The sequence below is a fragment of the Vipera ursinii genome (assembly GCF_947247035.1).
Source record: "Vipera ursinii genome assembly, chromosome: 3".
In the NCBI taxonomy this organism is placed as follows: domain Eukaryota; kingdom Metazoa; phylum Chordata; class Lepidosauria; order Squamata; family Viperidae; genus Vipera; species Vipera ursinii.
The window spans coordinates 89,686,972-89,710,974 of NC_139516.1; the positions used below are offsets into that span (position 1 = coordinate 89,686,972).

At 40.4% G+C, this 24,003-nt stretch overlaps 1 protein-coding gene across 2 annotated transcripts; it reads left to right on the forward strand.

The window, feature by feature from the left end:
• The first annotated feature begins 327 nt into the window (after positions 1-327).
• On the forward strand, positions 328-21,285 carry LOC310638114 (pancreatic alpha-amylase-like). Of its 2 annotated transcripts, XM_083358878.1 has the most exons (12): positions 328-777; positions 2,127-2,200; positions 3,103-3,470; positions 5,248-5,394; positions 7,273-7,470; positions 12,046-12,276; positions 15,981-16,114; positions 16,206-16,328; positions 16,723-16,822; positions 18,307-18,428; positions 18,594-18,719; positions 19,851-21,285. In XM_083358878.1, the coding sequence occupies exons 3-12, from the start codon at positions 3,177-3,179 to the stop codon at positions 20,038-20,040; spliced, it is 1,665 nt and encodes a 554-aa protein (XP_083215004.1). In that variant the 5' UTR covers positions 328-777; positions 2,127-2,200; positions 3,103-3,176; the 3' UTR covers positions 20,041-21,285. The 2 variants fall into 2 exon arrangements, with proteins under 2 accessions (XP_083215004.1, XP_083215005.1); XM_083358879.1 differs by lacking the exon at positions 2,127-2,200.
• The last annotated feature ends 2,718 nt before the right edge of the window (positions 21,286-24,003 follow it).

Consider the following 24,003-nt stretch of genomic DNA (forward strand, 5'->3'; position numbering starts at 1 on the left):
TGTTTTAGTATTTTAGTGTTCTATATTTCTTGATTTGATGCGTAACCATTTCTATTATACATTTTATAAGACATTCATAGCAATGGGTGGCATATCATTTTCTGAATATAAATAAAAGAATAAAATTATCTTTTATTGTACAGGAACTTGTCGGTAGTCCTTCCAACTGGTCTTCCTGCTGGGGTTTATTGGACAAAAAGAAGGCAAGGCTTGCACAGGAATTCAAATCCATGTTGCTGCTAACGGCATGGCTCATTTCCAGATTAATTACCAAGCAAAGCATCCGTTCATTGCAATTCATGTTGAAGCCAGACTGTAATATATACTGATGAACATTTCTCCTATTTGATTGGTTTCTGTTCTCTGTGTATTATAAAGCTGATTTTTACATGATTATTACTTGTATAGGCTGACCCCATCATAACTCATGGTGGTGTACAATGTAAGACAACTTACAGCAATGCAATTCAAAACAATACCAAGAACATGTGGAATAAAATAATATAAACTTTAACAGACAGTTATCCTACAAGGAATTCATTTCCATCCCATTCTAACCCAAGGCTTGGGATGGTCAGTGAAGTCCATATGAATATCTGGGAGAAGAGTATAATTCCAAAGAATGAACGATGCAACTGAGAAGGTTTGCTTCCTGAGTCCTACCAGGCTACGTTGCCTGATTATATGGAATGAATAGAAAAGATAGATGGCCCTCAAACAATTAGGCCCTTTGTCGTGAAGGGCTTTATAAATTGGAGTGCAGCCTGAAGCTTACTGGTAAGTAGTACAGTTTACAAAGATTTGTTCCGTGGACATATTGTGCATACCCATAACTTATTTTACCACTGTGTCCTGGACCAGCTGTAGTTCCTGAAGTGGTCTTCAAAGATGGACATATGAAGAGTGCATTGCAATAGTCCAAATGCAAGGCAAGCAAAACCTGAGTGATTCTCCTCCTAGTCCATGTATGGGCACAATTGGCAGCTAGATGAATTATGCAAGGAAGACCTGCAATGAAAACCCCCAAAGTGTGTGCCAGTGTTGAAGGGAGAAGAATAACTTCCAGAATAAAAATTGCTGTCTCTCCTGCCTGGGTAGTCCCAAAATCCCAAGACACTAGTCGTATTGAAATTGGTCCTCTCCATCCAGACCCACACAGCCTTCAGTCACTGAGATAAGATCTTGATAGCATCGCTTGTTCAGCCTATGGTTGAGATTTACCGCTGAGTATCAGTGTTCTGATGATACCTGACTTGAAACTAATGGAGGGCTTCATCCAGCATCTCATATAGAAACTAAAGAGAGGAGCAAGAACCTAAAACTCTGAAGCACCCCATATATCAGGGGTCTGGCTTGATTTCTTCCCTCTTGGTGGTTCAGAAGGATATGTTCTATGATATTGATACTTGCTGAAAGATTGAGGAAAACCAGAATAGTTGCAATAGCCGATCTTGGCTGCCTCATATTATCAGCCAACGTAACATGTTGTTAAACCTGTCTCGAAATTTACTCAAAAATAAATGCCATTCATAGCTCAAATCTTCCTGTTAATATTGTTAAATAAACTTTGGATGCTTTGTCCATGCAAAGGTGCCCTGCAGAGACATTCCAATATTGGACCTCAATTCTTGCTAGCTGGGTGTTCTTGGAAAACCCATCAACAAGGTATGAGGATGGTAACTCCACCTCATTGTTTGTCCCCCAACAAGCAGTTTTTATGAGAATAACCTCTCTGAACAGGATGCTCAGTTTTTTACCTCTTGTAACTTGCAACTTTGGGACTTTAAAGTGGACTTGACTGATATTTGTGGAAGCTTTGGAGGGCTGATGAAAAACCCTTAACATCCTGATAAGAGTTTTTGTCACTCCTCTGGGACATGAAAGCTGCTTCCACTAATCAGTGGGTATCAATAGAAAAGGATCAAAAAGCAAGAAGTGATTATCTCCTATCAGCTCTTGATAATTGCTTCTCCCCCCCCCCTTTTCCCAGATAATAAGTGTTTCTTGCCCAAACCAAGTTTGGTATCACAAATTTAAGGAAATTATTTTTAAAAAATGAAATGTAACTCCTGCATGTAGCAAAACATCCTTTCATGTGGTAATCCCCAATCTTACTTTGGCTACAGGACTGGTGGCCGATAAAGAAGAAGGAAAATCCAAAGCAAACAACAAAACCCATCTCTGCCAACTCACTATACAGGTAGTTCTCGACTTGCAAGAGTTCATTTAGTGACCATTCAAAGTTACAACAGCACTGAAAAAAAGTGACTTATGGCCATTTTTGACACAACCTTTGCAGCCTCCCCACGATCATGTAATCAGAATTCAGATGCTTGGCAACTGGTTCATACTTAACGACCGTTGCAGTGTCCCGGGGTCATGTGATCAGCTTTTCTGACCTTCTGACAAGCAAGGTCAATGGGGGAAGCCAGATTCACTTAGCAACTAGGTTACTAACTTAACAACTGCAGTGACTCACTTAATAACTGTGGCAAGAAAGATCGTAAAATGAGGCAAAGCTGAACAAATTCTCACTTAACAGCACACTTTTTGGGCTCAATTGTGGATGTAAATTGAGGACAACCTGTAGTCACAGCACTTCATGCAGAATTTTCCCAGTGCAGAATAATTCTGGTCCACAGAACACAAAAGACCCCCAAAATTCAAAAGAAAGGTGTTGAGCTAAAGACTAAACTGTTAAATCCCTACCTTTATGTAGTGGGCAAACCCAGAGTTTTTAATGTCATGGAAAAGTAGCAAGACTTTATGTCTTAATTTTATTATTGGGATGAGAGGGGAGTTATGTGGGTTTTCATTGGTTCAGATGTTGTATCTTGGTCTAGGATGCGATGTACTTTTTGCCATTTAATCTCAGGCAGGCTAATATATTGGGCTGTTCCCCTGGCTTAATGCTAGGCAAAGTTATGAATCATTTGGGGGAATGAGTGTTACAAAGAACAGATCATCATATGCTGGAGGCCTCTGATGTCTGTCTGACTTGTAGAACTCCTTGAAGCAGATAGTACATTAACTAATTTATTTGGCCGAAGACATGGATGTGATTAATCCCTCTGAATCTTATCTTGGTTTATGCATTGACAGTTTTTCCCCAGGGAACCTGGTTCTTTATCTTCACCTGTTTTTCTTATTTAAACCGTCAAGTGGCGTGACCTTGGATGAATGGAAATTTGCTAAATGCAGCCAATTGTGTCATGACATGTACTTTGAGCTGTACCAGAAATATAAATGCAGCACTGAAAACTGCAACTTGGAGCACAGGAAGAGCCATTACCCAAGGCAGTATGTGGTTTTTAATTCTCTTTGCCGGTCTAGAACTTTGTTGGGCTCAGTATAACCCAAATACGCTGCCTGGAAGGACATCTATTGTTCACCTCTTTGAATGGCGTTGGAATGACATTGCTCTTGAATGCGAGCGTTACTTAGCACCTAATGGATTCGGTGGTGTTCAGGTAGGCAGATTTTGGTGGCAACATCTGGGAAAGATATCTTATGTCTTTGGCACACTTTCTCTAATTCCCAGAAAATATTGAATTTAATTGAAATTGAAATTCAACAATATTAACAACAGTGAAGGTCTGTGGAAAATTTTTTTCCCCCATGGTATAAATCACTAAATCATCTTTCAAGCATGCTGACTCCACTTCCAGGGTTTCCCAGTCAGTTTGTAGAAAAGTTGTTGCATCAACAGACAGTCAGATTCCTGATTTATTCAGCTTTTATTTTCAATATGGCAATCCGAGCACCTCAGCTGCCCCTTCATTATGTACTTCATCAATCATAAGGGCTCTGGCACAATAGAAAGAAAACAACCGTGGTGTTATTTTTTTTAATGGCTATATCATCTATAATGGGGATTGTGGAAATGAAAGCACTGCAGAGTATTAAAGCTGAGGAATTTTTACTGATGACCATTTTGCTAATGATAATACTCCATCAGATGCTGATTGTTATAGCTTTCCATCTGATTGTAAATATGTTCCTATATTATTCAGAAGAAATAGAAGAATAATGGGATTTACTATTTTATTACCCATCCTGCAATATAACAAGCTGGACCAGTATTTTATTTACACTTTCCAAACCAATGTGTAACAAACAACTTATTTTAATGAGTAATATCGAATTTATCATTCTGTCTAGCATATATTCATTAGCATTCTGGTCTATTATATAGACTGAATGTTCCTCTAGTACTTCGTTAAGAATATATATATAATGAAGACATGGCAACTTTTCTAGATGGCTATAACTGACGTAAAATAGACTTCATGTACAATGCATCTTGTTTATTTTATTAACCCAGTAGAAGTTGCTGTTTGCATTGAAAATAAGACAGTCAATCTCACTTCGTATTCAAAATTTATTGCCACCCAGTAGAAATCAATGTTTTGTCCAATGAGCAAGCAAGCCTACTGCCCAGTTATGATCCAATAATATTCTGAGCATCGGATGGATTATATGTTCTTGTTGTAGAGTAACAGAGGTGAATTTCAGACTGTAGTTCACTTCTGCAGTGAATTAGTCTTGCAAAACTAGTTTTCTCCTAATAAATATTTTATTTTGAAAGGGTGGGAAAACTGCTTGCATGAGGGGATAACCTTATGAAGCCAGAAGATGTTTTATAGGCTTTGGGTTAACTGAAACAGAATTCATAGGATTTCTAGTCACTCTTCAGTTTCTGATTTCAAGAAAACCCATGAACTTGAGAAGGAAAAAGTAAGGAAAGACTCGGCTTTGTGCACACTGGGCTTTTCCAAACTTTTTTGTTTAAAGGATTCCTTAAGAAACCCAAGTGCTTTAAACCAGACATGTCAAACACAAGGCCCGGGGGCCAGATCCGGCCCGTGGTTTCATGTGGCCCGCGAAGCCATCCTGGAAACAGTGAGGGAACGGCCCCCACTGCCTTGGCCCTGGCCCAGAGACCCTCCTCCTGCCAGAGACCCTCAAATCTGTCCCACTCCTGCCCAGGCCCCCATAGGCACCCTTGATGCCAACAATGTAAAGCTGGCCACGCCCACCCATACCCACCCGGCCCCTTGAGGGCAACTGCAATGCTGATGCGGCCCGCAATGAAATTGAGTTTGACACCCCTGCTTTAAACTGAGATAAGGATTGTACTGTATGTTGTATCTCCTATGTTGCCTGTTTTCCATGGACTATGTAAAAAAGGATTTTCAACCTGCCACTGAGCTACTGTGATGTTGTTGGATGATATTCAATTCACAGATCTCTCCTCCAAATGAAAACCTTGTCATTACAACACCATGGAGACCATGGTGGGAAAGATACCAGCCCATCAGCTACAAGTTGTGTACACGATCTGGAAATGAGTCCGAATTTAAAGACATGGTGAACAGATGTAACAATGTTGGAGTAAGTGAGCTCATATTCTGTTTTAAGATCTTTGGTTCAAGTTAAGTCTGCTTCCCTAACAGTGATACGTATTTTTAAATTATAGCTTGCATTCTCAAACTAGTGGTAGGACTATCTCCCTTTAGTCAGTTCAAAATGGAATCACTTTGATTGGATTAATTTAGAAAATGGGCTTGAATATCGTAAAGTCATCTATTTAAGATTAGCTCCTTCCAAATAATCACGTTCCAGAAAATCTAATTTTGAGGGCAATAAAATGCTGAGAGACTGCCTGAGGTGATCTTTTCTTTGAATTAACAAAATGAGGACAAAAGTTCCTTGCTGGATTTTAGTTACTACAGCTATACAATGTAGTCTTCTACAATTTCATATGCACGCACAGAAACATTCACCCTTCAAAAATGATAAGATATGTAGTTCATGTGACTCTCAGTGCCTAGAAATGTAAGGAATCACAAAAATTATATTTGACATAATTAACATTTGATACCAGACACCTCAGTCCATGTTGACTTGCTCCTGCTGGGAATTGGGAGAACTATGCTTTGCATCATTCCTTGTCAGCTAGGAGCCTGAACTACAAGCTGGGTCTAAATAATACAAGTGTAGTAATAGGAGCTATTTTGGGAAGACAAACCAGCCACCATCCATCTCTAAATTGGGAAAGGAGGGAGGATCAGCAAGGAGCTTTCAAAAAGCACAGCATGGGAAAGCAAACTTCGTCTTGACTGTGAAATCATCCGCTGGGTTCTTGTAAATTGTTTCACTGCTACTCTTTTATCTCTGCCCTACAGAGAAAGGTGAAATGTAAATTAGGATTGGATAGGTTCTGGAGGGACAGACTGATGATCGCCCTCACAAGCACAAAGTCTTTTATTTGATATCCTTTGGCTGTGATGCTGCCAGCGCACAAAGCTCAGAACTGTACTTTGGCAAATCAGTGCAGGAAGGAATGGGACACCGGCCAAGAATGTGATTTCTATGCCTTTAACTGAGCCTGGTGCACAGATGGTATCATCCAAAGGGCAGCTTTGGGTAGCTTTCAAAGGTATATTAGAAGCCCAAGGGAGAAAGTGTTCCTAAGATAGGTTGAATACAAGCAAATTGTCCCACCAGGCTCAAGGTTGACTCAGCCTTCCATCCTTCCAAGGTAGGTAAAATGAGGACCCAGATTGTTGGAGGCAATAAGCTGACTTCGTAATAATGCCACTTGTGGGGGGGATGAAAGCCCTAATAAGCAGGCATATACATAGAATGAAGGCTATTGCTAAGCACATTGATTTGTGCTTCTTAGATTGTAAGCCGCCCTGAGTCTTCGGAGAAGGGCTGGTTATAAATGGGATTAAAAAAAAATGTTGCAGCATCTTGAATTATGCCAGTAAGAGAGTGGGGATATGCAATTATAATACCTTGCAACTGCATGGCAACACCTCCAAGCGTTTACACGTGTCATCTCACTTAGTCATCTTTACAATCAATTAGCTATTAACGTGTCCCTATTGTAGTTTGAAAAAATGATTTTTCAGTTAAGGCCAGATTGTGAATGCAAGTATCGATCTGGAGACTTCGTCATCTATAGTTTAGGAAGGAATTTTTGTCTAGTTTTGTAAAGCTACACTTCTGATTCCAATGGGCTAGAAATTAATGTTTCTTTTCACAAACCACAGAATATCTGTCTTGTTTGTGATTAAAGAAAAAGATGAATGCTGTGTTCATATGGCATTGCCACAGAACAGTACTATGATGTCATAGGGGGATGTCATAACGACATCACTGTGTGACAGGCATGGATTATGTAATATGTATAATGGTGTCACTTCCCTTCCATGCCCATAGAGGACAGCCTTGCTGTAACCTGATTGACAATTATCTGCTCAGGTATACATTTATGTGGATGCTGTTGTCAACCATATGTGTGGTGCTGCTGCTGGATCTGGCCACCATTCTACATGTGGAAGCTACTTTGATTCAAACAAGAAAGAATTTCCTGCTGTACCATACTCTGGATGGGATTTCAATGACGGGAAATGCAGAACAGCCAGTGGAGAGATAGAAAATTACCATGATCTACACCAGGTACTTTTCTGAATTCATTACATGTAGTCCTCAACTTACACCCACAACTGAGCCCTAAATTTCTGTTGCTAAGTGAGACGTTTGTTAAGTGAGTTTTGCCCCATGTTATGATTTTTCTTGCCACAATTGTTAAGTGAATCACTGCAGTTGTTAACTTAGCAACACGGTTGTTAAGTGAATCTGGCTTCCCCACTGGCTTTGCTTGTCAGAAAGTCTCAAAAGGGATCACATGACCCTGGGACAGTGCAACCGTCATAAATATGAGTCAGTTGCCAAGCGCCTGAATTTTGGTCATGTAACCATGGGGATGCTGTAGTGGTCATAACGGTGAAAAAAGTCCTAAGTCGCTTTTTTCAGTGCTGTTGTAACTTTGAACGGTCGCTAAATGAACTATATATATGTACATTCTGGGTTTTTTTATTTTTTAATGGTGGGAACAGTCATGCCCAGTGAGACTGCATATGGAGAGCCTCATTCTTAAGCCAGGTTTCTGGCACTTGTAGATAAACACCCTAGAACAGACATGCCAAACTCAAGGCCTGCAGGCCAGATCGGTGATGTGTTTAGATCTGGCCCGCAAGCAGACTAGTAGGAAAAAGTGATTGAGTAGTTACTTCCTTGCTTCTTCAGGTATCTTGTCAGTGGCAGCAGTGCTAGCAGAGGATGCGCAGCGGGTTCCTCTCTGATGTGTGTAGCTGTACAGTAGCGGTAATCTCAGGGGCGGGTGGCCATGGGTCTTTGACAACTCACAGCAGCCAGGAGGGTTGTGCAGCCGGCCCAGCCCTACTGACTCGGGATGGCTGGGTCGGCACGGAACAAGTTGCACTGGCTAAGTCGACGTGGGAACAACCGAGAAGGTCCACCTCCCCAAACTGCCGGCAGCCAAGCGCACGCAGACACACACACACACACACACACACACACACACACACACACCGCATTCCAAGTTTAGGGACTTTTATCCACAGTGGAAGGAAAGGTCCTTCTCCCTAAGCCCAGGCATGACTGGCAGCTTGCCATCTCAGATGTGGATAAAAGTCTCCAAACTTGGAATGGTGTGTGCGCGTGCATGCGTGTGCACAGCACGCCAGAGGAAACATTCTTCTCCCAACGCCAGACATCTGAGCATTGGCATTTCCCTGTCCGGTGCCCATCCCAGCAAAACAGAGGTCAGAGGGCAACGCTGCTGCGCGTGGAAGCATGGAGTTAAACTTCTGCCTTGACCGATCTCTGGAGAACAAGAAGAGGAGGCAGGGGAGCAGTGCTCCCTGGTCCCTCATGAGGGAAGCTGGCCATTCTCAAAAGAGAATCCTTTTGAGAAGGTGGCTGGCTTGTTGGGGCAGCCTTCCCTCACACAGCTCTCCGCCACCCCTCCTCCTCTCCAGAGATCTTTGTAATTCAACCAAGAACTTTGGCATGCTGCACTCATACATGCACACACACACCATTCCAAGCTTAGAGACTTTTATCCACATCTGAGCTGGCAAACTGCCGATCGTGCCTGTGCTTGTGGAGAAGGCATGTGGATAAAAGTGGATAAAAGTCCCCAAACTTGGAATGCACTGTGTGTGTGTGTGTGTGTGCGCGCGCGCACATGCATGCATGCGCTTGGCTGCCGGCTCTTTGGGAGCTAATTGCACAACACACCGGCCTCGCAAGTCAATCATGCATAAAGTTTATAAAATTATTTCCTGTTCAAGAGCCTAACAGCCCATGGATAAAAGCTGTTCTTTAGTCTGTTGGTACGGCTGTATCTCCTACACAATGGTAGGAGAGTAAAGAGATACTGTCCAGTCATTCCTGAGAATTTTCCTAACTCTTCCAAGGTAGCGAGCCCTGGTGATGTCATCCAGTGGTGTCAGAGGACAGCCCACAATGTCTTGTGCTGTTCTCACCACCCTCTGTAATACTTTCCTATCCGCGGCTGTCAGACCAGCATACCAAACCACGATATAGTACGAGAGGACGGTCTCTATAGTAGACCGGTAAAAGAGGGTCATTAACCCTGTTCTTCCGCAAGACCCTGAGGAAGTGAAGTCTATGTTGGGCCTTTCTGGCCACCTGGCTTGTATTAACTTTCCAGGTAAGATCTTCACAGAGGTAGACTCCCAGAAATTTAAAGGAGGAAACTCTCTCCACACAGCCCCCCCCCCCCGATGTAAAGTGGGGCAGGTTCCTCCTTTTTCCTCCGGACGTCTAGCACCATGTCTTTCGTCTTGCCGATGTTCAGGTGCAAGTTGTTGTTGCAACACCATATGGATAGTTGTTGTACCTCCGCCCTGTATGCTGTCTCATCCCCACCTGTAATAAGACCCAACACAGTCGTGTCATCTGCGAACTTAATTATTACAGTAGATGGGTCGGATGATACACAGTCATATGTGTACAATGAGTGCAGATAGGGGCTAAGCACACAGCCCTGTGGCGAGGTGGTGCAAAGCTTCAGGGGGGTGGATAAAGCAGACCCAACCCTCACTGTTTGTAACCGGTCCCTGAGAAAGTCTCTAAGTCTAAGTGCTATTGCTACTCAATATAAACTTTGGTTAAGTTAGTTCAATACTTTCTGCTTCAGCAGTTCCGGAGCTGTGTGTTGCCATGTAGTAGTGTATTCTATAAAATGAAACCATTAAAACATTAAGACTCTGGTGAGTGCATGATATTTCTACCCATAGAGAAGGCTACCTGCTGAATCACCACACGATCCTTTTTTTAATCATGTGTTGTTAATGAGAGGACACTGTGCTATATCCCTGCATTATATTTTATGCTAGGCACAGAGGAATTACCTGCCTACAGTGAGTGAATTTTCAAAGTCAGTTTTATTTATTGATTGCAATAAGCAAGTTTTTGCATCGCCCAACAATCTCTCTGGACTGTTCCAAAAATAAACATTAAAAAAACCCGAAATGCATCAAACATAATAATACTTCATACTGATCGCAAAAGAACTGTGGTCAGACCAACCACAGATAAGTAATAGGTAATGAACTGGAAACACATGATTGAAAACTGGAGACATAAAAAATGGGTTGGGAGAATACAAACTGTCCTCACCCCACACCACCACCATCAAAGAAAAAATCAACCATGCAAGGTGAATCCATTTTAGGAGAACTGTCAAGAGCTCAGTTGCAATTGCTCCTCTGAGAATAAACACCATTTTAATATGTTATGATTTTTTAATTTTTTTTAATAAAGTATACCCTTCTGTTTTAAGAATACAATGTGTACTTTAGGTATCAGAACTTCTGGTAATTTCACTCTGTTCCACTTTTGTGGGCTTGCATGGAAGCATCCTTAAACCTTCTCCATAGGACATCTTGAAATTAAAGGGATTAAAAAATGGATGAGGCAGAGCTAGCATAATCAACTTCTGCCCAGACTGACCAAGGTTGAGGCTGATTTGAAAAACTGCAGGCCTGATGAACTGTCCCCTGAGGGCCAAATTAGACCTCTTCTATGGAGACCTGCCAGCTGGGATCTTCTCATGTGCAGGATGCCAATATAAATAGCCTTTTTTTGCTTGAGGAACATCATGAAGTCTCCATTGACTCATATGAGTGCCTGAATAATTGTCACTGCTCTCCTGGAATATTGCTGGGTATGAAGTCAGAACAAGGAATCCTGCCTTCATGACTCCTATTACCCAGTTTGATATTCTTTAATTTCAGAAACCTGGCAACTAGCAATCTGTATCCTGAAGGCTGTAGAGTAGACCTTTGTCACTTCTGGCAGACCATGAAACAGGATGAGAGAGATTCTATGTAGACTTGAAAATCCATATCTGTCAGTCGTAGCACCATTATTTAGAATTGGAACTTCTCATTTTATGTGGATTTATTTTTGAAACAATGTTCTTAATTACTATTAGGCCCTACTTACTGTTTTTCTCTTATGCCCATATACATATATAGAGAAGGATGTAATACTTTTTGCCATCCTATATCTTCTTTGTTCACTCCTCTAGATCCCTTTAGCAGTCTTCCGTAAGAATTTCATCCTTATACATGTGTATATACCCCCAACATTCCTCGCCTTTAAATTGTAGAAATCTGGTCAAAATCAGAAATCTGCATTAATATTCCTTGGTTCTTACATGGTTATAGCTGGGGATTTTAACATAAGATTGTATTTAAATGACAATCTGCTGTATTCTGAATTTTACCCTCTGCAATCCATCCTAGAGGTTGACCCCTCAACTTGAGTTTTATTTATTTTATTTATTTATAAAATTTATAAGCCACCCATCTTAACTCAAAGTAACTCCTGGGCGGCTCTGAGTTCTAGAGACTGTGCATGAAAACCAGCTGGGTGACCTTGGGCCAGTCCCTCTCTCTCAGCCCAACTCACCTCACTGGGTTGTTGTGGGAAATATAATGGGTAGAAGATGTGTTAGATATGTTTGTCGCCTTCAGTTACTTGTAGAAACAATAAAAACAGGATACAAATAAACAAACAAGCTGAACTCTTCTATGGTTGCCACAGTTCAAGAACAACGTTGGAGACTTTAGAGTCTGTTATGTTGGGACAGATGTGTTGGATATGTTGATTTCTTTAAACGGACTTTCTGAACAGGTTCGGGACTGTCGCCTTGTTGGTCTTCTTGATCTTGCACTAGAGAAGGACTACGTGCGTTCCAAAGTTGCAGAGTATATGAATCACCTAATTGACATCGGTGTAGCAGGATTTCGCATCGATGCTTCCAAACACATGTGGCCTGGGGATATGAAAGCCTTTTTAGACAAACTAAAAAATCTCAACGCGAAGTGGTTTGCTGAAGGGACAAGGCCATTCATCTTCCAAGAGGTAAACTGCCTACATATCTGTTTTATACCAAGGATCAATATCAAATACATAACAGAGATGGAGAAAATGGCAAGGTGGAACATTTTCCTAGGCCTCCAGCTCCAGATAAAAGCCAAAGTTGAACGTAGTAGAACAACGTGAGAACATAATCTTATTTGTTATAATAAGCCACCTAATGAAAATAATTTAAAAACAATAGATTACAAGATCATAATTACAGTGCTGGTGTGGAATATATGTCAACTTTAATTTATGCCGCAAACTTAACATTGCATGTTAGTGTTTGGAGGGACCTATTTAAAAAAAAAAAACAAGAGAGAAGAGTTTCTTAGCTCGTTGTAGAAAACAACCTTGCAACCTCTTAATTTTTTTTTTATTGAAAAGTTTTAACATACAATTTTTCCCTTAAAAAAAAAAATCCCCCTCTCCCTTCTCCCTCCCCCCCTTCCTCTCCCCCCTCCCCCCCTCCCCCCCTCCCCCCCTCCCCCCCCTCCCCCCCGACTTCCCAGAGCTAAATACAAGGTATATAAAAAAAAACAATCATAAACAACCATATACTAACAATCATAAACTCTAAAATCTATCACTCTCTAGCTTATATAGGATAAAACAAACCTTAGTAGTATTAAATATATATATAAAATAATAATAATAATAATAATAATAATAATAATAATATAGGAAAAAAAACAAAGAAAGAAGACTTATTCAAATATGAAACTTCTTAACCCTATACTTATTCTGGATAAACTCAAGCCATTTTCTCCCTTCCATAATATAACATTCTTGCAAGTAATCTTTCAAATAGGCCGAAATCTTCGCCATTTCAACCAGGTCGGAAACCTTTAAAGTCCACTCTTCTATAGTCGGCAGTTCCTCTTTCCAGTACTAACCTATCAAAAGTCTTACTGCCGTAGTTAAATTCAACAACAACTTAGTGTGTTCCACCAGACTTTTATCCAAAAAGCCTTAGCCTTTTTACAAGTCCACCATATATAAAAATATATTGCGTCTTCATCACTGCACCTCCAACTTTTAGGCTAATAATTCAGATACATACTTAGCTTTTTAAAATCTAAATACCATCTATAAAACATTTTGTAAAAATTCTCTCTTAGATTTCAAACTTGTGTAAATTTTACATTCCTCACCCAAATCTTTTCCCACCTCCCACTACTTGGCTGTAAGTACGTTGTGAAAGTTCCATAGACTTCTGCTGATCTTGTTCTTTTATCTTTTTTGATCATTTTAAAGCAGCACGCGTCACCCTCTGTTCTCTGGGATCATCCAAAGGTATTATATCTTGATCTCCTCCAGCACCATTCTCCTCTGTCTGTCCATCTTCAGCCTCTTGATGTTCTCCTTCTCCAGATCCCTTTGCAGCTTCCAGAAGTGTTAATGGGATTGCTTTTAAAACATTATTGTAAAAATCACGTGCTTGCATCACAGTAACCAGACGGTACCTTTTACCTTCATGCATCACCATCAACCCAGCTGGGATCTCCCATCTGAACCTTATATCTCGTTGCTTGAGCTCTTGCACAAGAAATGTAAAATCCTTCCTTCTCCTTAAAATCTTTGGAGGAATTTCTTTTAGAACCAGAACTTCTTGACCAGCAATCACGACTTTAGTATCATAGGCAGCTCGTATAACTTCATCTCTAATTTCCCTTTTTGCAAAATAAACCACCACATCTCTAGGCAACTTTCTCTGTCTAGCAATCCATGAGTTCACACGAAACACTTTATCCATGCCTCCTTTTATTTCAGATGCTGGCTGGTTCAATACCACTTCAAGAGCCTCAGAAACCAGCTGCTTTAGATCTTCCTTAATATTCTCCTTTAAACCTCTGATTCTAATGGCAAACTGCATCTGGAAATATTGAGCAAGACTCAGTTCTCTATCCAATTTGTCTCTTAAATCTTCATTCTCCAATACTTTTGCTTCTAATATAACATTCTTTTGAGTCAAATCTTCCACTTTTTCCTCCAAATCTTCCACACATTCAGCCACTTTATACACTGAAGACAAAATGTCTACCTTCATCACACTGAACTTCTGTTCCATCCTCTCCTCCATTCTCTCCTCCAACTTCTTCAATTTCTCCTCCATCTGTGCAAATTTATCACCCATTGCTTCCAAAATTACCTGGGCAAGTTTTTCCAGAGCATCTCGTAAGTCCTTCAGTGTCAATACATCAGGAGGATGCAACGCCTGTAATGAAGATTGTTGCACCGGAGAAGTTCCAGCACTCCGAAGAGTTTTAGGGGGAGGTTTAGCCGCCATCTTTTACTTTCAATTATGACGCACTTTCACTTTAAGTTTAAAAAAAAACCATCAAGCTCGAGAGTAAAATAAAATAATCCTCTTCACCTTTTCCTCTTGTACCGCTCTGCCTGCTCTTATTGCTCCATAGTCCTTCCTTCAGGCAGGGGTGGTCGCAGACGCCTGGCTCCGCTCCATGAAGTCAGGAGCAGAGGCGCTGGCCAGCTGGGAGCGACCCAGGCTACGGGGGAGTTCGATCCTTCGGCCGCCCAAGCTGCAAGCTCAGGCGGCCCCGGAGAACTCGACCCCTACCTGGGGCCTCACCCCCTCCTCTTCTCCCGAGGAGGGGGCTTCAAATTCGCCCGAACAGCTGATTGGCGCTGTTTCGGGCGAAAATCACACAGCTGAGCCGCGGGCAGCCCGGGAAGGCTGTCTCCGGCGCCGCGGAGCCACCGGAAGCCCCTTATTTTAATTTTTTTGCACTAAACATATTGCTGCTAAGTTATTCTGGCCAATATATCCTTAAATTTATTTGTAAAAATTGATGGTTTCTAATTGTATATGTGAACTGGCTCCACTGAAAAGCAAGTGATAAGAGGTGATTTTGTATTTCTTGAAGGTTAACATCAAGTCATGCCTTTATGTGTAACCCAGGCAATCCTACGCAATTAGCGTGCAGGCAAAGCTGGAGCTGAATTATTATGCCTGCGTTCACTAAGTTGGTTAGGTTCATATTAAAACTTAAATCCTGGTTTAGAAACCTCATTGACAGCATTTTTAAACAAGCTAAACTACAGACAAGCAAAATGTTTTAGCTTAGTGAGAAGGAGGATCTTATTCAACATAGACTGCATATTGGATTTCTCCATTGCTTTATTTTATCAGGAGATGACTCCTGCTTTCAGACACATTTTATATATTTATATTTGTATGTGTGTGTGTGTATGGTGGCTCAGTGGGTTAGGACGCTGAGCTTGTCGATCAGAAGATTGGCAGTTTGGTGGGTCGAATCCCGAGTGCCGCGTAATAGAGTGAGCGCCTGTTACTCGTCCCAACTTCTGCCAACCTAGCAGTTTGAAAGCACGTAAAAATGCAAGTAGAAAAATAGGGACCACTATGGTGGGAAAGTAACAGCGTTCCGTGCGCCTTTGGCGTCTAGTCATGCCAGCCACATGACCATGGAGACGTCCTTGGACAAGCACTGGCTCTTCGGCTTTGAAATGGAGATGAGCACCGGCCCCTAGAGTTGGAAACGACTAGCACGCATGTGCGGGGGCACCTTTACCTATGTGTATGTGTGTGTATATATATGTATGTACAGTAGATAGATACATAGATAGATAGATATCCATTTAAAGTTATATGTATATGTATGTATACATATAGATATCCATTTAAAGTTGTATGCCACAATAACTTTTCTTTTGATTTTCACCAGGTGATTGATCTAGGTGGGGAGCCCATTTCATCCACTGACTACTTTGGAAACGGCCGAGTAACTGAGTTCAAATATGGTGCCAAACTAGGGACAGTCATTCGCAAGTGGCATGGAGAAAAGATGACTTATTTGAAGTAATTTTGCTTTTTCCCTTTTTTAAAAAAGATTCCTAACACATTGACATACTGTATTCAGTTAATCTGACTCTTGCTGTCTTCTTTTTAGGAACTGGGGTGAAGGCTGGAGTTTTATGCCTTCTGATAAAGCTGTCGTCTTTGTAGACAATCATGATAACCAGAGAGGTCATGGAGCTGGTGGAGCTTCTATTTTGACCTTCTGGGATTCCAGGTGAGAAGCACTTCTGAAGTCCATGTGCCAGATGTTTCTTAGACTAACTGGGGCAACTGCCTCAAGTAGGAGGATTTGAGTTAGTAGCAACAATTCTTCAGAATTGTTTTTATTGAGTTTTGTAGTTCTTTCTCTGTTTTGGTAGGCAGAATTTTGTATACCTTGCAGCCTGTTCATCCTGTTCAGCTAATTCTCAAGTCCCATTAAAATACCTGTGCCAACGAACGATGTAACTGTCCATCCAATTGCTTCTGTGTGTATGGAATGAAGTTAGGTAACTTTTTCTCTTGATCTCAGACACTAAAATCATTGGGTCCAGAAGGCCTGACTGAGTCCTCCTTTGGCTAGAGAGATACAAAATTTGAGTTTCTCTGCTTTTTGGTTCCATATTTAGGCTCTATAAAATGGGAGTTGGCTTCATGCTTGCACATCCATATGGCTTTACAAGGATCATGTCAAGTTTCAGCTGGCCAAGATATTTTGAAAATGGAAAGGTCAGTGTCTGTTTTGCAAACTTAACAAACAGCTTGGGAAAATGCATGGCATCTATTAATTATGTATTCAGGAAAAAGTAATTGAACCTCACCTTTCCACAAGAAAGAGGGAATCTTGGTTTACCTGATGGGTGATCTTTATTAGGAAAATGATGTGCCCAGACTGATTCCTGTTCATTCTTGACAGTATTTCATAATATTGTCTGTGTTAGTTTTCTGGATTGACTCAGTAGATTAAAGGATTCATTCTTTATCAGTACCTGAAAGTAACATGGGAGGGAATTTTGCTTTAGTCCACATCTTATACCCTATACTGTTCAATATTTATACCAGGCACAGACATTCCTAACATACTGTTTATGATTCCCAAAAGCCTGTAGAAGTGGCAGACAGAACATTTTGAATCCCCTTTTAGGGACGTGAATATTTTAGATAGATTTGAAGAAGCAACTATCCCTTTTTCAAAGCTTTAGGGGAATAAATTCTGTTAACCAACCCACCCCAAGGTTCAGAAGATCCTCAAATTTCAATCCTGCCAGTTTGAAATCAGCTGCTGTGATCATTAAAGTGATCAAGAAGCAGAACATAGCTGAGAAAGGTTGCCATCCCTACATGAAGCCTATAGCAGAAGTTACCGTGGAATGTTAGGTGGCATAAATAAATGAAATCATGCTTAGTTGGTACCTAATCTACAGTTCTAAGGGCTGTGCAGATGTAGAATCATATCTCAACTCAGTAAATGGCTGGACGAGAGCTACTCAATGGAAGATAACAGAATAACAAAGTTGGAAGGGACCTTGAAGGTCTTCCAGTCCAACCCCCTGCTCAAGCAGAATACCCTATTCCAGGGGTAGGCAATCATGGCTCTTTTATGACTCATGGACTTCAAATCCCAGAATTCCTGAGCCAGTATGAATTCTGGGAGTTGAAGTCCATGAGTCATAAAAGAGCCAAGGTTGCCTACCCCTACCCTATACCATTTCAGAAAAATTAATCAGAACCATGACATCTATAGTTTCTTGCTTGAGCAGGGTGTTGAACTAGAAGATAAATTCTGATTCTCTTACATGACTAAGTGATTTGCCGATATAAGTCTTCCTCTTGGGACTGTGAGATAACTAGTTGGAAAAAACTGATGTTTTTGTATCTGATCACTGCAGTGAAATTACTGTTTGCACAAAGGTAGAAAGATTTGGGAGAGGTGCGGCCAATAAACTTGTAAAGCAAACAAGCAAACAGACACAGGAATGGTTGATGAACGTGATAGAATTTATTGAGTTGGCCAAATTGACATTTGATTAGAGAAAAGACAAGATCAACATTTATTGCTGACGGGAAAACCTTTATAGACTTTTTGCATAAAAGAAAAAAAAGTCAATTTATGATCGTCAGGCAGCCTAGTCTAGTTTATATATTTTAATCTCTCTTGTTTTTATTTATTTTTTACATTTTCTCTTCACCTCCAATTTGTATTTAACAACCAGGATATTAATGACTGGATTGGTCCTCCAAGTTATGAAGATGGATCAATTAAGTCTGTAACAATTAATCCAGATACAACCTGTGGCAATGGCTGGATCTGTGAACATCGGTGGCGTCAAATAAGGTAAGAAAATTCCACAATTCCTATTCCAACACCAAGATATGCATGCTCCCCAGAGCCTGTCATCTTGCAGGTCAGTTCCCGTAATTTCCAATCAGAACATGTGACTGGGAAAAAGCTAATGCAAGTCAAGATTTTGAACAGCCATTTTCCCTTCTCTTCTCCAAGGAATATGGTTATTTTCCGCAATGTTGTGGATGGGCAGCCATTCACCAATTGGTGGGACAATAATAGCAATCAAGTGGCATTCGGTCGTGGCAACCAAGGATTTATTGTCTTCAATAATGATGACTGGTAAGTAAACAGAGATTTTACTTAAAGGAAGCAGACATCTTGCTGGAACTTGGGTGAGCACTACAGCATCTCCCAACCAAATGCCTTTCAGTTCTGCGACTACAGATGCCATAAACTCTTGCGTGTCTCAAACAGTCAGGTTAGTCAGATTCAGATACTCTCAGGAAAGTGTTTATTTCACTTACATGGCATGGGTCCAGGTTACCTCGGGGATCACCTGCTGCCGGCGTCAACTTCCCTCCGCCCAGTACGTGCCCACAGAGAGGGCCTCCTCAGGGTGCCTCCGGTCAGGGAATGTCGACTGGTGGCCCCCAGGGGGAGGGCCTTCTCTGTGGGCGCTCCGGCATTATGGAACCAACTGCCGGTTGAGCTCCGGATGGCATCAGACCTCCGATCCTTCCGCCGCGGGTTGAAGACCCACTTATTTGAATTAGCTGGTCTGGCCTGATGGGGGAATATGGGTTTTTTAAATTGATTTTTAGTATTTATTATTGTTGTTTTTAATTGGGCACTGGTTTAATTTCCTTTTAACTTTTGTATTGTTATTTATATATGCCCTGTGAACCGCCCTGAGTCCCTAGGGAGAAGGGTGGTATAGAAATCAAATAAAACTAAACTAAACTAAACTTTGTTTATTTATTTAAAATGATGATTAATTAATCAATTAATTAGTATGCTGCTAGACTTTCAACAACTTTGGCCAGCTTTTAGCTGATCTTTGGGTTTGTACTTTGATCAACTACTGTTGAAAGAAGAATATGGCCACACACAACTCACAAACCGATAGTGACAGAAGTGTACAAACTACTTTGCAAGGCAATTGGGCCTCCATTCTTAATATTTCAATTCAAGAAATTCTTAAGCAAATTTTACATGAAAAAATAAAATACATATCTATAGGAAGGATTTTAGATATTGTCAAAAAAAGCCTGTCAAAAAAGCCTGACATACTTTGGGACTTTAAATGCTAAAAGCCAACACTTTGATTTGGGACTGGGAAATTGCATATCAGTGTTTGCCACTGTATTACAAAATATAGTCTCAAAGCAACACAATTAAATCTAGGGAATAAAAATGTATGATATAAAATCACTGCATTTGCCTAATTTGAAAACTTATCTTTATTAATAGGGACCTGATTGCCACTTTGCAGACCGGCCTTCCTGAAGGAATTTACTGTGATATTATATCTGGACAGAAGGAGGGTAATATCTGTACCGGAATTAAAATCCAGGTCCATGGAGATGGCACTGCTAATTTTATCATTAGCAATTCTGCTGAGGATCCATTTGTTGCCATTCACACCAAGGCTAAATTATAATCTTAGCAAGAGAAACCTATTTTAGCAATTTTGTTTTCCAAAATAATTTTGGGGCCCTTTAAAAGCATTTTTGTCTTCCAATAGTTTTTCCATTTGCTTTACTGAGAAAAGGTCTTTACTAATTGTTTTGTCTCTGGGCTTTAGCCTGTTATTCTTATTTCAAATACCGGTAACTTCAGATGTCCAATTCTGGGAGAGAGCATAATAATGTATAAAATAGTCATATTTACTGTCTTATCACATGTTGATCAGTAGCAAGCTCTGACCTCTGCACTGTGGGGTCTCTCTCTCCATACCAGCAGTCCCAACCTTTCTAGCTCCATGGACCAGTCGCTGCAGTGGCAGCAGCAGCAGGGTGGGAGAGAGGATGGTTGGGACGAGGGGTTGAGGATCCTGCTATATATACTAACTCATCACAGAATTACCACTGTACAGAAGTGGTTTCAGACATAACAACGGTGCATGGATTTATCCTTGGCCTAGATTCATTTTTCCCCAGTTCAATCAACTTACTCCAATGTTTTGTCCTCACAACAAAAGGAGTTGCATGGCAGGAGAAAGATAGACTGCTAGAATGCTACCTTTTACATGCCAGTTGGCCAGTCTCTCTGTCTCTCTCTCCCTCTCCCTCTCTCCCTCCTGTCTTGCAAGGTCATTCACACATGCCATTACAGTTTCCCTCCAGCTTTGAATAGGGGGTGTCTATAGAGAGAGGTAGCTTAAGCTGTAGGTGAGGTTTGCATTGCACTGGATCAGTTGTTCCTATATTTAACTGAAGGAGAGCATGGGAGGTAGCTAGATGTTGAAGAATGTCAGTTCTAGCAAGGCATTTTCCAGAAACAAAAAGAACAAAGTGGGATTGGATAATAAAAGAGGACGAACCCTAACCCTAAGCAGCCAAGCTCAAAAGTCTGCAGTTGGCGCAATGCCAAATGTAACAGGATGTGAAAAGTATTTGCCATTCTGAGACATATGTATATCTGTAATTATTTTACTTAGAGTACAACACTGTTATATACACTATTAACATAAAGTATTGCTGGATACACACACACTCAAAGATACACACACATATCCTTACCATTGCCAAAGATATGTTTAAAAATGGTTGTAAATATTAGGAAGTACTACAGAACAACTTAACTTAAAGCTGTGTCTTGTCTTATTTTGAGTTTATAATATGCAAAATCAGATGCATTTGTTTTTTCTTGGCATATAAACCTTGACAATAAATCATTCACCAAATGAGAACTTTCTGTCTTTTTTAAAATCCATATCCATTGTTAAAATATTGCAATACAAAGAAAGTAGGAAAAAAAGCAAGGTGATACATAAAAAGATTGCTACATTTGAATTAAACAAAACATAGTGAAAAAAGAAAAAGAAAATTACTTTAGCCTTTTTGCATCAAATACTAATTGCTGCTAGTTTCTATTTGAATCCTAATTTTATTTGTGTGTGTGTGTGTGTGTGTGTGTGTGTGTGTGTGTGTGTGTGTGTGTACAATCTGCTTGATTACACTAAAAATGCGAATCCTGGGTGTGCACATATTAGAAAGGAATTGAACACCAGGATCAAAATATAAACAAAACTGTATATTAAACAGTTTTGTTTATATTTTGATCCTGGTGTTTGATTCCTTTGTTTTCTATTAGAGATAGAGATAGAGATAGAGATAGAGATATATAGATATATAGATATATAAATAGATATAGATATATTCCAGATGTCCAAATCTCTTTGTGTTTTATATAAGAGAGCCATTTCTGCTTCAACTTAACTAAACTTTTTTTGTGGATATGTACAGTCAATGTTGCCATTATGACATATATATCCAATTTTAGTCCCCCAGTCTGATATTATAGGCAAGGTATCTCTTTTCCAGTATTGTGCTGGATTTATTCTTGCTTCAATCTTAGTAAATTGTTTCTTACTAAATTCAGTATATTTCATGTATGGTATCTGGAATTATCACCGATAAAAATATCTTTGGTTTCAATTCATATTTTATTTTAGGGTTTTTAAAAATTCTTTTGATGTATTTCTTTCTAATACCTTTCCATTTTTTGCATGTCCACTCTATATAGTAAAGTGTTTAATCTTACAACATTTTAAACATTTGTCTGTCTTTATCTATATTAGTAGATATCATAATTAATATGTCTTCTATAGAATATTTCTAAGGTAAAGGTAAAGGTTCCCCCACGCATGTGTGCTAGTCGTTTCCGACTCTAGGGGCCGGTGCTCATCTCTGTTTCAAAGCCGAAGAGCCAGCGCTTGTCCGAGGACGTCTCCGTGGTCATGTGGCTGGCATGACTAGACGCCAAAGGCGCACGGAACGCTGTTACCTTCCCGTCGTATTGGTCCCTATTTTTCTACTTACATTTTTACGTGCTTTCGAACTGCTAGGTTGGCAGAAGCTGGGACGAGTAACAGGCGCTCACTCTGTTACGCGGCACTCAGGATTCAACCTGCCAAACTGCCGATCTTCTGATCGACAATCTCAGCATCCTAACCTACTGAGCCACCGCGTCCCTTCCCTTAGAATATTTCTAGAGAATAGAAATTAAATTGTGTCTTAGAGTAAGTTTTATTGACTTTTTTCCATAGCGCTTCCCTTTGATCCATTGTAATTACTTTTCTCAATTTCTGCATCCATTTCAACATTTGATTTTTTAAAATTTATTCTGTCTCTGTGTCACATTTCAGGAACAATTTGTAAATCCATCTTAATAACTGATTTTGATTTTGTATAAGAATTTCACATTTTGCCATCTTTCTCAAAGTTCCTTCTTTTTGAGATTTGCCATCTGAGCAGCAGAATATAAGATAATGGACCTTGGTATAAAGAGAGTAGATTTCAATTGAACAGTGGATGAAATTTCTTTGTCGTGTAAGACTATAATTCCAGGAGACTATGCAAAATGGATTTTGGAGGAGGTGTGAGGAGTGTGAGTGAGAGACAAAATTGGGAACTGAAAGAGTGTCAAACGTGTATGATTATTACATAGTAAAAATACAACAAAGTGGAGCCTGTGTTATTTTTATTTATTTTATTTTACTTATTAAATTTATTTGTCACCCATTTCATTTCAGAGCAATTCTGAGTGGCTTATGGCATAAAGAAAATCATGAAATATAAATATGCACTCAATAAAACTGCAATACAAACAGAATAAAATCATTGACCAAAGATGGAGAAGGAGACAGCTGGATACATGGGTGGGGGGTCCCTCTAAAAAGGAACATAACACTCAAACACAAAGTTTAACTATGACACTAATGTTTTAATTCAATAACAGGCAAATAATTAGTTCATGGCACTAGGCCCTTTGAACCACAATTCCCACCATGCCATGTTTCTTTGCCATGTTTCCTGGGAATTATAGGAGTAGAAATACACATGGAGAGGCTCCATAGTTATCTGGACACTGAGATGGGTGGCATATAAATTTAATAAATAAATCTGAGAAATGCTTCCGCTCTTAACACCTCCAAATCTATGATTGTATAATTCTGTCAGCATACTAGACAAAACACTTACTGATACTTCTGAGTCTTTCTTAGTGGACTCCAGTGGTGAGGCCTCTCCTCAAGAAGCCTGCCTTGGACCCAGCTGTATCGAACAACTTTCGTCTGGTCTCCAACCTTCGCTTTCTTGCGAAGGTTGTTGAGAGTGTGGTGGCGCATCAGCTCCCTTTGGTCCTGGATGAAGCGGATTATCTAGACCCGTACCAATCGGGTTTCAGGCCCGGGCACAGCACGGAGACGGCATTGGTCGCGCTGGTGAATGATCTCTGGAGGGCTCGGGACAGGGGTCATTCCTCTGTTCTAGTCCTATTAGACCTCTCAGCGGCTTTCGATACCATCGACCATGGTATCCTGCTGCGGCGTCTCAGGGGATTGGGAGTGGGAGGCACGGTCTTACAGTGGTTCTCCTCCTATCTCCAGGGACGTTCGCAG

What these genes read in the sequence shown, in the direction of transcription:
- LOC310638114 (XM_083358878.1), top strand. Translation starts at nt 3,177, where the DNA reads ATGAATGGAAATTTGCTAAATGCAGCCAATTGTGTCATGACATGTACT. An exon ending in GGCCATTCATCTTCCAAGAG is followed by an intron (nt 12,277 to 15,980) that starts GTAAACTGCCTA and finishes GATTTTCACCAG; the next exon opens with GTGATTGATCTAGGTGGGGA. An exon ending in CATCGGTGGCGTCAAATAAG is followed by an intron (nt 18,429 to 18,593) that starts GTAAGAAAATTC and finishes CTCTTCTCCAAG; the next exon opens with GAATATGGTTATTTTCCGCA.